Raw genomic sequence first — 12976 nt, forward strand, 5'->3', positions numbered from 1 at the left:
AATATTACCCTTTGTTTTTGTTCAGGCGTTATACAAAAACTAATACAAAATGAATATTTATCACCAAAATTGGTAAATTTATGTACCTAAATGTCTATTACAGCTGCTATGGAATGTATCTAGCTGACCTGGAGATACAGCCGGATTATACAGGGTGGAAACGAGAAGTTACAAAATCCAAAAATTCAATATTATCAGCTTCCATAATCTGTAACCTATTATTGGTACCATTTGAAAGAGCTCGTGAAGCACTTTCAGAATCAGTAACTAGTTTTTCGATATCTTGTATAGTTTAGAAATAATCGAGTGAGATCACTTATTGTTTCCACCCTGTATAATCCGGCTGTATCTCCAGGTCACCTAGATACATTCCATAGCAGCTGTAATAGACATTTAGGTACATAAATTTACCAATTTTGGTGATAAATAGGCATTTTGTATTAGTTTTTGTATAACGCCTGAACAAAAACAAAGGGTAATATTTTGGTGTTATACATAGATTTCGAATATAAAAAATATATAATTTAACTAATTAAGACATGACAAAAAAACTGAGGTATGTCTCGTTTCTGTCGGGCCTGGGTCACAGATGACCGTTCTTCTTTCACGCGGGCAAAAGCTAGTACGAATATAGTTCTTGCAACTCACGAAGGCGAGTGATCTTTACGTGTGTGTACATGCACATAATGATAGTGTAGTGTTTATCAAAACTTGATCTTTTGAACAACGAATAGTAGCGAGCCACCACACATGTACCTAAAGCTCACTCGTTTTCGTGAATTGCAACAACTTATAAATGCATTTAAGAAAGATGCACCCATAACTAGATGTCCCGGTAGACGTTGTCCTGTCTTAAAATAGTTAAGTAGCCGTTAAGTATACTCAATTTCATTAAGTTTCCGCGCAACTTTCTGAATGTTTCTTACACGAACCTTCTTCTGACAATAACAAACAAGAAAAAAGAATTGGAGAAATCTACTATATAAAAATAAGTCGGGTTTTCCTCCCTGACGCTATAACTCCAGAACGCACGAACCGATTTCCATGGTTTTGCATTCGTTGCTCCGTGAGGTTTATAGCAAAGAAAATTCGGGAAAAGGGGGTAATACGGGATCCACGCGTACGAAGTCGCGGGCGGCCGCTAGTCGGTCCATAGATATTTTGTATTTAACTACTTTCACAATATTTATTTTGCCTTATTTTTTATTTATACCCAAAGTTGAGTAAAATACGGTCGCCATAAAACGCTGAAGAGTTGATGTAATCACTCTTCAAAGTTTGGAAAGGAAAAGGAGGGAAAAACTCAAACTTAACGTCACATTTTGATGCCCTGCATCGGGCGAAGTTCGGAAGTAAATGGACCTTGGACACTTTAAAATGGACATTAATTTAATTATGAGGAGAGTAAACTGAATTTACGTCAAGACAAAATGCTAGCTGTTTTAAGCCTAATTAGTTTGCCCTCGGCTTCGCTCGCGTCAAACTTTGGATCCCTTTGGTTTCATCCCCTTATTTTGGAAATGGTTAGGTACTCGTCAATAACACTATTTGCGGGTCAAACAATCAACCAGGTTTAAGTTGTGTGTTTAAAGATCAGTGAGTAACGTAGTATTTTAATATTACAGATATCTAGATGTTAAGGAGCGATTTATTAGTTTTGAATCTTTAACATCTTTAACGAATGTTAGATACTGCTTTTATATTCAAACATACATATCTACAATAATCTACATACCATCAGAAGTACCTACAAAATACGGTGTGGAATCAAATAACTCTTTCTTATTCTGTTGTTTTTTCGATATCGCATCCCAGAAGACATTCCATTTTAATTTACTTCAGAATGCCTTTCATGCCGTATCGGATTGGCAGCATTTCATTAACTTTGTTTCAACAAGAAGACAGATCTGTCGATTCTACGCCGGATTCATATGTTTAAAACGTGCTGAAGTTGTTTCCTTACAAAAGAGTAAAGAGCTTCTTTGTAAAATAATTCAGACTATTAAGGCCGGGTAGCAGAGAAAATGGCGAAAATGAGGTTTTCATTTTTCATTTTTGAGGTACTAAACAGTAAAATTAAAGGCTAAGATTTTTATTGGGCATAGTTGAGGATATTTTCTAGGGCTATTAACGGATGGAAACACGATTTGATGAAGTTGACTCGATAGAATATATTCCCAAAGTTACCTCTATTCGTTTTCTATTTATGGTTTTATTTTTAAAATAAGCGATTTGAGATTCTAAATCTTTTACTAAACTAAAGTTCAGAAATAACTTGAGGGCTTTTAACGGATGAAATTTTTATATTGCGTCTTATTTAGTTACTATGTTAAAAAATGTGGAAAAAATCGTCCATGACGGTTTGGACAATCTCAATCAGTCGCGCGGTGGCGCTTACGGAGGACGGACGCGTGTCAGTTTTATGGCCGTGACAGTTCGCGATTTGTCAATATTTTTGACAATGATGACTTTGATGAGTCACAGTATAATAATATCAGTGTTACTGGAGAAAGCTTAAATTTTTGATAATTAAGAATTATCAATTTTGTCTACCTATTGAAATTTAAATCGTTCGCATCCTTTTAAACGAAGACTCTACTCATGATACATAGTACATTCCTCAAATATGAGACAAAACCAATGAGTTAAAATTACATTTTAATAGTACCTACATACAATCGTCTTACACTCTTTAGAAGAGCACACTGACACAAATAAATAATAAAAAATACTGTCTAAGGTCTGTAGCTAAAGGTCTAAGCTGTAAGATAGAAGAATCTTCTAGCCAAAAAGATGGCAGATGCAGCTGATGTTAACGGATTTAAAACTGGAGTTCATATGACTCCTTGTAGACTTGAGTCTCTAGAGCGTCCCTTCCTCCACCATGCGTAAGAATGTTTCAAAAATACTGTCTAAGGTCTGTAGCTAAAGGTCTACGCTGCAAGATGGAAGAATCTTCTACCCAAAAAGATGGCAGATGCAGCAGATGTCAACGGATTTAAAACTGGAGTTGATGTGACTCCTTGTAGACTTGAGTGTCTAGAGCGTCCCTTCCTCCACCATGCGTAAGAATTTTCACAAAAATACTGTCTAAGGTCTGTAGCTAAAGGTCTAAGCCGTAAGATAGAAGAATCTTATAGCCAAAAACATGGCAGATGCAGCAGATATCAACGGATTTAAAACTGGAGTTCATGTGTATCCTTGTAGTTTTGAGTCTCTAGAGCAGTGGTTCTTAACCTTTAAGTCATGAGGGACCATTTTACCAAATTTCTGTCTTGTCAGGGACTACCTCATAATCAGTCAAAACCAGTTTGACTGCAAAAATCAGTTAAAAGTGGTTTTGACCAAGGTGTGCAAGTGCACATCGTGGACCACTTGGAATGCCTCCAGGGACCACCAGTGGTCCGCGGACCACCGGTTAAGAACCACTGCTCTAGAGCGTCCCTTCCTCCACCATGCGTAAGAATGTTTCAAAAATACTGTCTAAGGTCTGTAGCTAAAGGTCTAAGCTGCAAGATAAAATAATCTTGTAGCCAATAACTTTAAAACTATAATTTGAACGAATTTTGCTATTAGTGGACAAATTTCTGCTCACGATGGACTAATTATCTGCTATACTCTCGACTCTCTAAAGCACAACATTTATAAAAATTTTGCTGCGGTAATGCACTCCAGGTAACAGTGTGTGATGCTCATTGCTCATAGTGATTTTCGATACAGAGCCCCGTACATACGTTATACATAAATTATGGAAAGAAAACACCCAGACCAATACAAATAAATATGTATGCAATTTTAGTATGATATTTTTATTTATTAATAAACAAAAAGACTGAACAAAATTGATGCGTGTACTGATTAATGTAATTAACCACATGCAAAGCTTTGTGAATTGCAAAAACTATAATTTATTATCCAAGCTCTAAATAATCGCTACTACGAGTAACTGATCATAAAATGTTTTTCCAATCGCTCAAGCTCCCGAGGATCTACAGATAGGTCGAGTGACGTAATCTTGAAATTCTTTTAGCCGGCGCGGAACTTCCGGAAGGTCGGGTGACGCCACGCCTCTTTGAACCGTGTTTACTTTGGCAGTTATATTCTATATTTATTCGATTCTAAAATATATTCCCAAAAGTTTTGAAAGTTGTTTTAATTTGTATCACTTGGATATGATTTGTATTAGAAAGTGCTGTGAGTGTGACGCTTGAACGGAAGGAAGTCAACCTAACCTAACCAACTGCGTATTTCTAAACTGCATATTTCTATACTGTGTAGCCGCGAGAGCTCTTTGGCGCGCTGTCTTCGGCGAAGTATTGCGCGCGCAGATTTTGACAGCGCGAAATACCTACTTTAGCAGAAATACCAAGCCTTAATACTACTTCAGACTTCTTTGTAAAATAATATCTCGATCAAAGACTAGCAACTATTATAGAAGAAACCATCAAGCGCCAGATGGACTCGGTCATGCAAAGTTGGAGGTTAGAACTAGATCAGGCGTTTGGTCAAATTAACTCTCAACAAAATGAGCTAAAAAATCGCCTCGACAGCGCCACAAAGAAAATCACGGAACTTGAAACGGAAAAGACCAGACTAGAGCAGGAATTGTTGGTTGGAATAGCTGGATCGGTCGCTGACCTACAGAAACAACTTCTGGCCCGTGAACAGGAAAGTATGAAAAACGACTTGGAGATTGTGGGAGTTGCTGAACACCAAAATGAAAACTTGAGCCATATCGTCATGGCGGCTTCGAGGAAAATTGGGGTCGACCTTTGTGATTCTGACCTGGATGAGGTAGTACGAGTAGGGTCGAGAACTCGCAGGAGTTCTCCTAGCGCCACACAGCAACAGTCAATGCCTCGCCCTATAGTGGTAAGATTGGTGAGAAAGCAAAAGAGAGATCAAGTACTTAAAGCCGCAAAAGCTAGGCATAATGTCACAACCGAGAGTATAGTTAGTGGCCAGCCTACAACTATATTCTTTAACGAGAGACTGTCGAAGGAAAACCGTCGGTTATTTCGTCAAGCCAGAACGCGAGCAAAGGAACATCAATTTCGATACTGCTGGATTCGCCACGGCGGTATCGGAAAGGTGGAAAATAGCAGTTGTCACGCCTATTTACAAAAATGGGGATAAGAACAACCCAAGCAACTACAGACCAATTTCTTTGCTCGCCATTTTTTCCAAACTATTGGAGAAACTGGTGAATAAAAGAATAACAAAATATTTAAATAAAAATGAACTGATTCCCGAAGAACAGTTTGGCTTCCGCCAAGGCAGGTCGACCGAGGACGCTGTGTCAAGGGTTGTCAATACTGTTGCAGACGCTTTGGACAGTAACGAGTGTTGCATTGGAGTATTCCTTGACTTGGCTAAGGCCTTTGATACGGTGTCTACACCAATTTTGCTGCGGAAGCTCGATTGTCTGGGGATAAGAGGTGTTGCCCAATGCTGGTTCCGTAGTTATTTAGAAAACCGCAGCCAGTGCACTCGAGTGGGGTTGGTGACTAGCGACCACGAGCCCGTGAACTTTGGAGTGCCACAAGGTAGCATCTTGGGTCCCACGCTGTTCCTCATTTACATGAGTAACATTTTCGAACTGCAAATAGTAAAATCAGATATTATCTGTTATGCAGATGACACGGTTATCCTTTTTAAAGGCCCGTCGTGGGAAGAGGTCTACAGAAGAGCTGAACAGGGCATGGAGACTGTCATCGAGTGGTTGGAAAATAATCTACTGACGCTAAATAAAACAAAAACCAAGTACTTAGCATTTCATAAAACCCGTGCATCCCAACCATCACCTCAATATAGACTTGCCCTACACAGTTGCAAAAGGTCAATGATAACTCCCGCAGGTTGCAATTGCCATTCTATCGAACGTTTGGGGCACATCAAATATCTGGGTGTAACAATTGATGAGAACCTATCGTATAAACAACATATTTCCAGCTTGTCAGCACGCATTCGTAAAACGATATTTGTAATGAAGTCATTAAGACACTCAGCCCCAGTGCAAACGCTATTACTGGTATACAGTGTGTCCGGGCATGTAGTGATCAAACTTTAAGGGCGTAATCTATGGACAATTTTATCGATGAAAATACTTCAAATTTGGGGCTTAATCCATTTCTCGCAAAATTACAAGTATTTAAGTTTTTAATTTTTAGTTTTCACCTCTTCCTTCAAAAACAAGTGAAAGCGTGGGTAACTTAACATTAATAGGTAAACATTTTATATCATGCGGTAGCCAATAAAATTATCTATTAGTAAAAGTGGAAAACAGACACAAGTTTCATACATATTAAGGGAGTAAGAATGGATTTAATTAGAAAAAAACATGACTTTATTCACTTCTTTTTCAGTTATTTTCCAACACAAGAAAAACCAGGTCGTTAAGGTATGTTTTATTTGCATTGTATTATTAGTATTCGAGCTATTCTACAAAACGAATGTAAATTTATTAGTCTACGTCTATTAGTTTCGACGTAATTGTTGAACAAAGATACCCCTTCCCAGCGGTTTCCATAGTAATCGGAATAGGTTGTGTGATTCTTTCAGGCAGTGCATTTTCGCATGTCGCGTGCGCTATGGAAACTGCTGGGAAGGGGTATCTTTGTTCAACAATTACGTCGAAAGTAATAGACTTAGACTAATAAATTTACATTCGTTTTGTAGAATAGCTCGAATACTAATAATACAATGCAAATAAAACATACCTTAACGACCTGGTTTTTCTTGTGTTGGAAAATAACTGAAAAAGAAGTGAATAAAGTCATGTTTTTTTCTAATTAAATCCATTCTTACTCCCTTAAAATGTATGAAACTTGTGTCTGTTTTCCACATTCACTAATAGATAATTTTATTGGCTATCGCATGATACAAAATATTTTCCTATTAATGTTAAGTTACCCACGCTTTCACTTGTTTTTGAAGGAAGAGGTGAAAACTAAAAATTAAAAACTTAAATACTTGTAATTTTGCGAGAAATGGATTAAGCCCCAAATTTGAAGTATTTTCATCGATAAAATTGTCCATAGATTACGCCCTTAAAGTTTGATCACTACATGCCCGGACACACTGTATAAATCCTTGTGCCAGTCACTTATAATGTACTGTATTAGAGTTTGGGGAGGTGCAACAAAATCTGCATTTATTGAACTTGAAAGGGCACAACGTGCAGTCCTTAAAGTAATGCTGCGCAAAACATTTAGGTTCAGCACTGACAATCTTTACAGGGAATGTAACGTTCTACGCGTCAGACAACTTTACATTCTAAGAGCTGCAACCGCGACACACAGTATCGCTCTAAAATCGCCAGACTACGAACAAATGTTGAAGAGACGTGTTTATAAATACCCCGTTCCAACAGTTCAAACCTCCTTCGCAAAACGTCAACCGCAGAATCTCTTACCCCGGATATATAATGCCATCTGTCGAAAAGTAAATATAAAGGGATCTACTACGTATGAGGCCAAACGTTTGATTGAAACTTGGTTAAAAACACAAGATTATGCTGAGACCGAAGATATTCTAACCTAATCCTCCTTTGACACGCACACACACCCATACACACCTCACACGCACACGTACAGGCACACACACACGCGCACACACACACACACACACACACACACACACACACACACACACACACACACACACACACACACACACACACACACCTTCCTATTACAAATTTTAATTAAGATTTTTAATTAAAACCGTACATTCCAATTTTGTAAAAATGTAAAAAATTCTAAATTTCAATTTCCTATAATGTAATTGTTATCAAAATAGTATTTAATTGACTGTTTAATATTACCTTACATATCATTTTGCCACTAGCCTAAAAGTAAAACTGTTTGTCCGACTGCTACTGTAATTTACTTTTAGAGTTGTGTTATTATTTGGCAGCTGCGATACAAGCGTGAGCTTAGTGCAGAAGCCGCTGAAAATGTTAAGTCTGTACTACTTAATAGAAATAAAGCTATTATTATTATTTAAAAAAAAAAAAGACTCATTGTGTTGGTTGATCCAACCCTTTAGTAACTGAAAGTAGTAGATAAACTTTGATGTTGAAGTTGTTGTGAGATGTTTTGAATCCTATTATTGTTTTTTTGCGAAGCAATGCAATCGTTTTTTTAGAGTTCCTGTTTCCTATTCCTATTTAATATCCTACTTTAGCAAAACCCACTTTAGTCTCCTCTGAAGTTGTACGAGCCTCTCTAATTTACCACAGGCAATAGATTTAGCCTACACTCCCTACGCTGACTATATGGGTTGCGGAACCATCTCTACATATTTCTCTCTAAGTCACCTCTTTCGGCCTACAGACTGTGGGAGGAAATATTTCTGTTGGATGTTATAGATGCAACTTTGATGAAATAAAACGCGGCCTTATCAGCGCATTACACTTGAAAATTTCGACAGGTTCATCCAGTGTCTAAGTAGCTCAGTTGGAAGAGCAGTCGCCCAGCAAGCGAAAGGTTCGAGTCCCGATTTTTTTGCAGTTCGATTTTTTCCAGTTGTTAATTAAAAATGAGTGGGAGTAGTCCAATTCTATGTAAGAGCTTCAAGATTAAAAAGAGAAATATCTTACCTCTTGTAAACCTGCCACTGCCATGCACCACCACGTGCCTCGGAGCCACATGGAGCCTCGTGAAGCCTCCCTCGCAGTTCTCCAAATAGCACATCACCTCTTCAGCGGTGTAGTTGTTGCCGTCTATCACGTGGTCGTCGAAGGCCAAGAGCTGGTCTCCGGGATGGAGAGCACCACATCTGGGAAACGGTGAAATTGAATGAAATTTTCGATAGTAGTTTCCATTGGACGCTACTTATACTTTTAACTCAAATTTATGCATAATTCTGGAAAGCATATTAGCTGCTTATTTAATATAAGTTGGCCGATATGCGCAGTGTATTATAAACCGAACACAACTTCAAAATATAAACTCTGCTTTTAGCAAGTTAAACGGAAATTTTGTAAGGTTCTAACTTGGTAGCTACAAAAATTGTAACTTGAGGTTTTACAAACATTTGGCGAGTTACGTATTCAGCAGCTAGGCCAAGCTTAATTTCTTAGAAGTATGTAAAATGTTATATTCTCCCAGCCATGATTTTAGTCTACAACTTGGTACACAATTCAAGTTTCAGTGGTTTCAAGTATTGCATTAAATCAAGGCTTTTTCTAAAACAACGCAAATAATATGATTGGTACTAAATAACTCAACTTTTACTTACTGTTGTAAACTAGGTACATAAGAATTTGTTTTATCAAATATTGTGCTATTTTTTTATTGCGCTGATTCTGCTCCATACTGATGTCTGGAGCCTTTAATGGATGGTATTGTTTGTTTACACATACAATCTCACTAGTTTGTTGCAATTTCTTACAAAACTTTGCGCGCAGAAAGCAAATCTAGTATGAAAAAATCATCAAACTTCTAATGCTCGTAACTCAGTTCAGACTGAGTTTAGAGGTATACATGTCATAGTAAGTTTGATTTATTACACTATTTTGTAATCAAAAAACAAAGTTTGGTCGATAGCCGCGCGAAAAAAAAAGACGCCAATTTCCGGCATTGTCTTTTGTCATGACTCACCTATCACTGATACTGGCTGGCAATATGCTGTCGATATAAATGGCGTTGCAACTCCCAACCCTCTGATAAGTGTCCGATCCAGAACTGTACACTTCGTCGGAATATCTCTGATTGGTCAAGAATATACCCAGGTCTTCGTTACAGGGTCTCTCAATCTCAATGAGTAGGGGACCAGTGGCCAGTTTCACAGACTCCATGATGGAGACATCGTACTCTATCGTTAGGCTGGTCACTTGTGGACAGTTCTGGAGGATTTGGTGGACTTCTGATAAGGTTTTGTTGGTCAGCGATATCTGTGGAGAAGAATTTGGTTAAATCAATGTCGAATACTGATTGTAATGTCTTGGTGAAGGATTTGTTTACTGTCTATTGCTAATTTCAACTTCTTTTCAACCGACTTTAAAAATGGAGGAGGATGTATTTTCTATTGTTTTTTTTTTCTGTTTTTACTTCGTCAATTGTGGACCGATTTTCAAAATTATTTTTTGTTTCATAGGGTACACTTCTGAGGTAGTCCCATTGTCACCAAGTCAGAATCTGATTCGGATCATTGGGAAATCAAGGGTAAACCAAATTTCATAGGGACTCATGTTACTTTTTTCGTAATTTACTATAAAGTTTCCAACACTCACATGGTCGACCTTCAGTAGCCTGTCTCCCGGTTTAATCCTAGATGTGTTGTATGCCGCGCCTCCTGGCCTGACGTGGGTCACCACCAGAGGCTGGGCATCCAGCGACCTGCTGTTCAGGACCAGGTCTGCGCTTGGTGCTGAGTTCTCCGGCAGACCACCCCTGATGGTGATGCCAAGGGAACCGCTGATCTTCTCCACTGGCACCTCTGCTAGCTTCGTTGTGATGTACAAGGAGTTTTGGGAGGCTGAAAAGAAAGTTATTGTTAGCACTTTGGCAGAGGACCTCATATTAGTTACCTAATATTATAGCACGGGTAACAATTGATATTTTTATAGATATGTAATAATACATTTAGTTTAATTTTATTTAGAGTATCGCTGGCTGTTATAACTTATGACATTATATGTAATTCAACTCAAACATTCTATTATGTAAAAAGTTGTCAGCTCCTTTTGAAATAATATGGTACAACACACGGTAACGAGAAGTTGCACATTAAAAAATTCAGGCGCTTTGTTTTTAGTAAGGGTTATAACCTAGCAATTTAAAACTTAAAACATGTGTGGAAAAGAAAGTAAATTCTAGTTCCTTTTATAATTCGTCAAGCTCCACATAAGGCACGATCAAAGGTCAAAGTAGTTCTTGTTTCAAAGAAATTGCTTTCCCTGCATTTTTATTACAAGGCGCTAGAAAAGACGCTCCTTTGACTGCTTTTCGCATTTTCCATGGGAAAAAGGCAGCGAATTTTATACGACTTAATTTTACAATGTTTTATTTTAGAATCTTTTATTTTAATATCGTAACCTAGTTAAGTACTCGCTTGTTCATAGTTATAATACTTGCAGCATTTAATAGGTACATTAATAGTACACTAAAACAAAAAAAGGCGAAAAAAATACATGAACTTTTGAAGGTCGTCTGATTCCGCATACCTACCGGAAGTTTTATATGGGTAGGTACGTTATCACGTCATTTTTGTATTTGCAATTACCCAAAGGTCACCTCATCCAAATCTGCATATTATGACTGTCGAAAATATTACTTTATTGTCTGCAGCAATTAATAATATCGAAACTGCAAAAAACTTACTTTAAACAGTTTAAAGTTATAATTTTGACTGATAAATAATTGATTGATTGAAATACCTTTTTTCTATGGATTTATCGAATTTTTTTGAGCTATTTACTACTATTGCTATTTATTACATTAGTGTTACCAAGTAAGTAATTAATCCATATTTAGATAACATATTTAACTATTATAAGATAACGATAAAAATTGTTTAATATCATTTAGGTTCAGCTTATCCATAAGTACGAACAATCTCATATCACCTAAACCCAGTGACTATTATGTGTTTTTGCTACAGGAATGTTTACTCTAATGTGCTAGCGGCTATATTATACATACAAATATAAATTAAATTCCTACTAGCTATGACTACTACTACTACTAAGTGTAGGTACTGCTACACTTAAATCATATCTCAATCAGTACAACCGACTCAAGAACCTTTTTATTTTTATAGACTATAGGGAACAAGACAACATAATTTCTAGACTTCATGAAAACATAGTATAGTAGATAGATAAATAGTTATTTGAGGCTTATACCATTGTTATTAAGTTTTTCTAATTTAATTTAAGAAGGTATTATCCCAAATCTTATCCTAAATGTTACTAAAAGATACATGTCATTGTATCTTTCAGTAATAATTTGTGAATAATAAGTCATTATAGTCTATCCAATATAGCTTGATTAGAATGACGGCTGTCAAACGAATGTGACTAGTGATGGGTATGTTTCGTACGGTTCACATAGATGTATCGATAAGTTTTCGAAAAAATGATATGAAAAAATGCACCCAATTTTTCTTCATATATATTTATTCATAAAAATGACAATTATGATTTAAATTTAAAGACAGTAAAATTTAAAATTCATGTCAAGGGTGTACAACCTAATTCGTAGTCATTATCATCAGTTCTTCAGTGGTTTTTTCCTCTCGCTAGAGGGCGGTGGGCATCTCTTCTAGAGCAACGGTGCTATGAATACCCAAAAAATTACCGGTGATTGATTTCCGATGTTTGATTATTTAAGAATGAAATGTTTTTTGGTTTTTAATAGTGAACATTTAGAAACACGCATAACTTGACTTAAATATGTTAAAAAATGAGTTAGAAAAAAAAATTGTTAAATATGTTAAAAAAATAGTTATAATTTAATATGACATTTGTCGATATGTCCCAACACTAACATTTTTGTAACTCGAGATAACCTTGTAGAGACGTCGTTAATACTCTAGCTTGATTTTTATAATTTCGAATTACTACTTATTGGTGTAATTTAACGCTGCATTTACACGAAATTATCATTTTTATTGGAAGCACTGTCGTCGAAAATATTGTTTGTAGGTCAGACGTGAATTATTTCTTGTCCGCCAATATTTTGCTCTCATTGATCGCTACTACAAAGTTATGTCGTTACTTTTGATGACAGCTGTCATTCTAATCAAGCTATATTGGATAGACTATAGTGTGGTACAAAATAATGAAATCAAATAAATTATGGTACAGCTCAGCACAAATGATCAAAGAATACTTATCAGTGTTTTTAATAGACATAATCACCCCCCACGTGCCTTAACAGGTCCTTATAAAACTAGCGAACCCTATTCCGATGATAATAAGATCGAAAATTGTTTATCTTGCTTCACTCTACCAAAAGCCCTCTCTCGT

At 36.7% G+C, this 12976-nt stretch overlaps 2 protein-coding genes across 2 annotated transcripts in view; both read right to left on the minus strand.

The window, feature by feature from the left end:
* Positions 1-12976, minus strand: part of LOC135088467 (THAP domain-containing protein 5-like) — a 462607-nt gene that overhangs the window by 24075 nt on the left and 425556 nt on the right. The window lies entirely within an intron of this gene.
* The window catches only part of LOC135088471 (glutamate receptor-interacting protein 1), a 386630-nt gene that overhangs the window by 14260 nt on the left and 359394 nt on the right, over positions 1-12976 (minus strand). The window contains exons 6-8 of the mRNA XM_063983299.1: positions 10238-10482; positions 9606-9898; positions 8603-8781 (exon numbers count right to left, since the gene is read on the minus strand). Of these exons, the coding sequence (XP_063839369.1) occupies positions 8603-8781; positions 9606-9898; positions 10238-10482 (717 nt within the window). The remainder of the gene's footprint in view (positions 1-8602; positions 8782-9605; positions 9899-10237; positions 10483-12976) is intronic.

This window comes from Ostrinia nubilalis, chromosome 4, assembly GCF_963855985.1.
Source record: "Ostrinia nubilalis chromosome 4, ilOstNubi1.1, whole genome shotgun sequence".
In the NCBI taxonomy this organism is placed as follows: domain Eukaryota; kingdom Metazoa; phylum Arthropoda; class Insecta; order Lepidoptera; family Crambidae; genus Ostrinia; species Ostrinia nubilalis.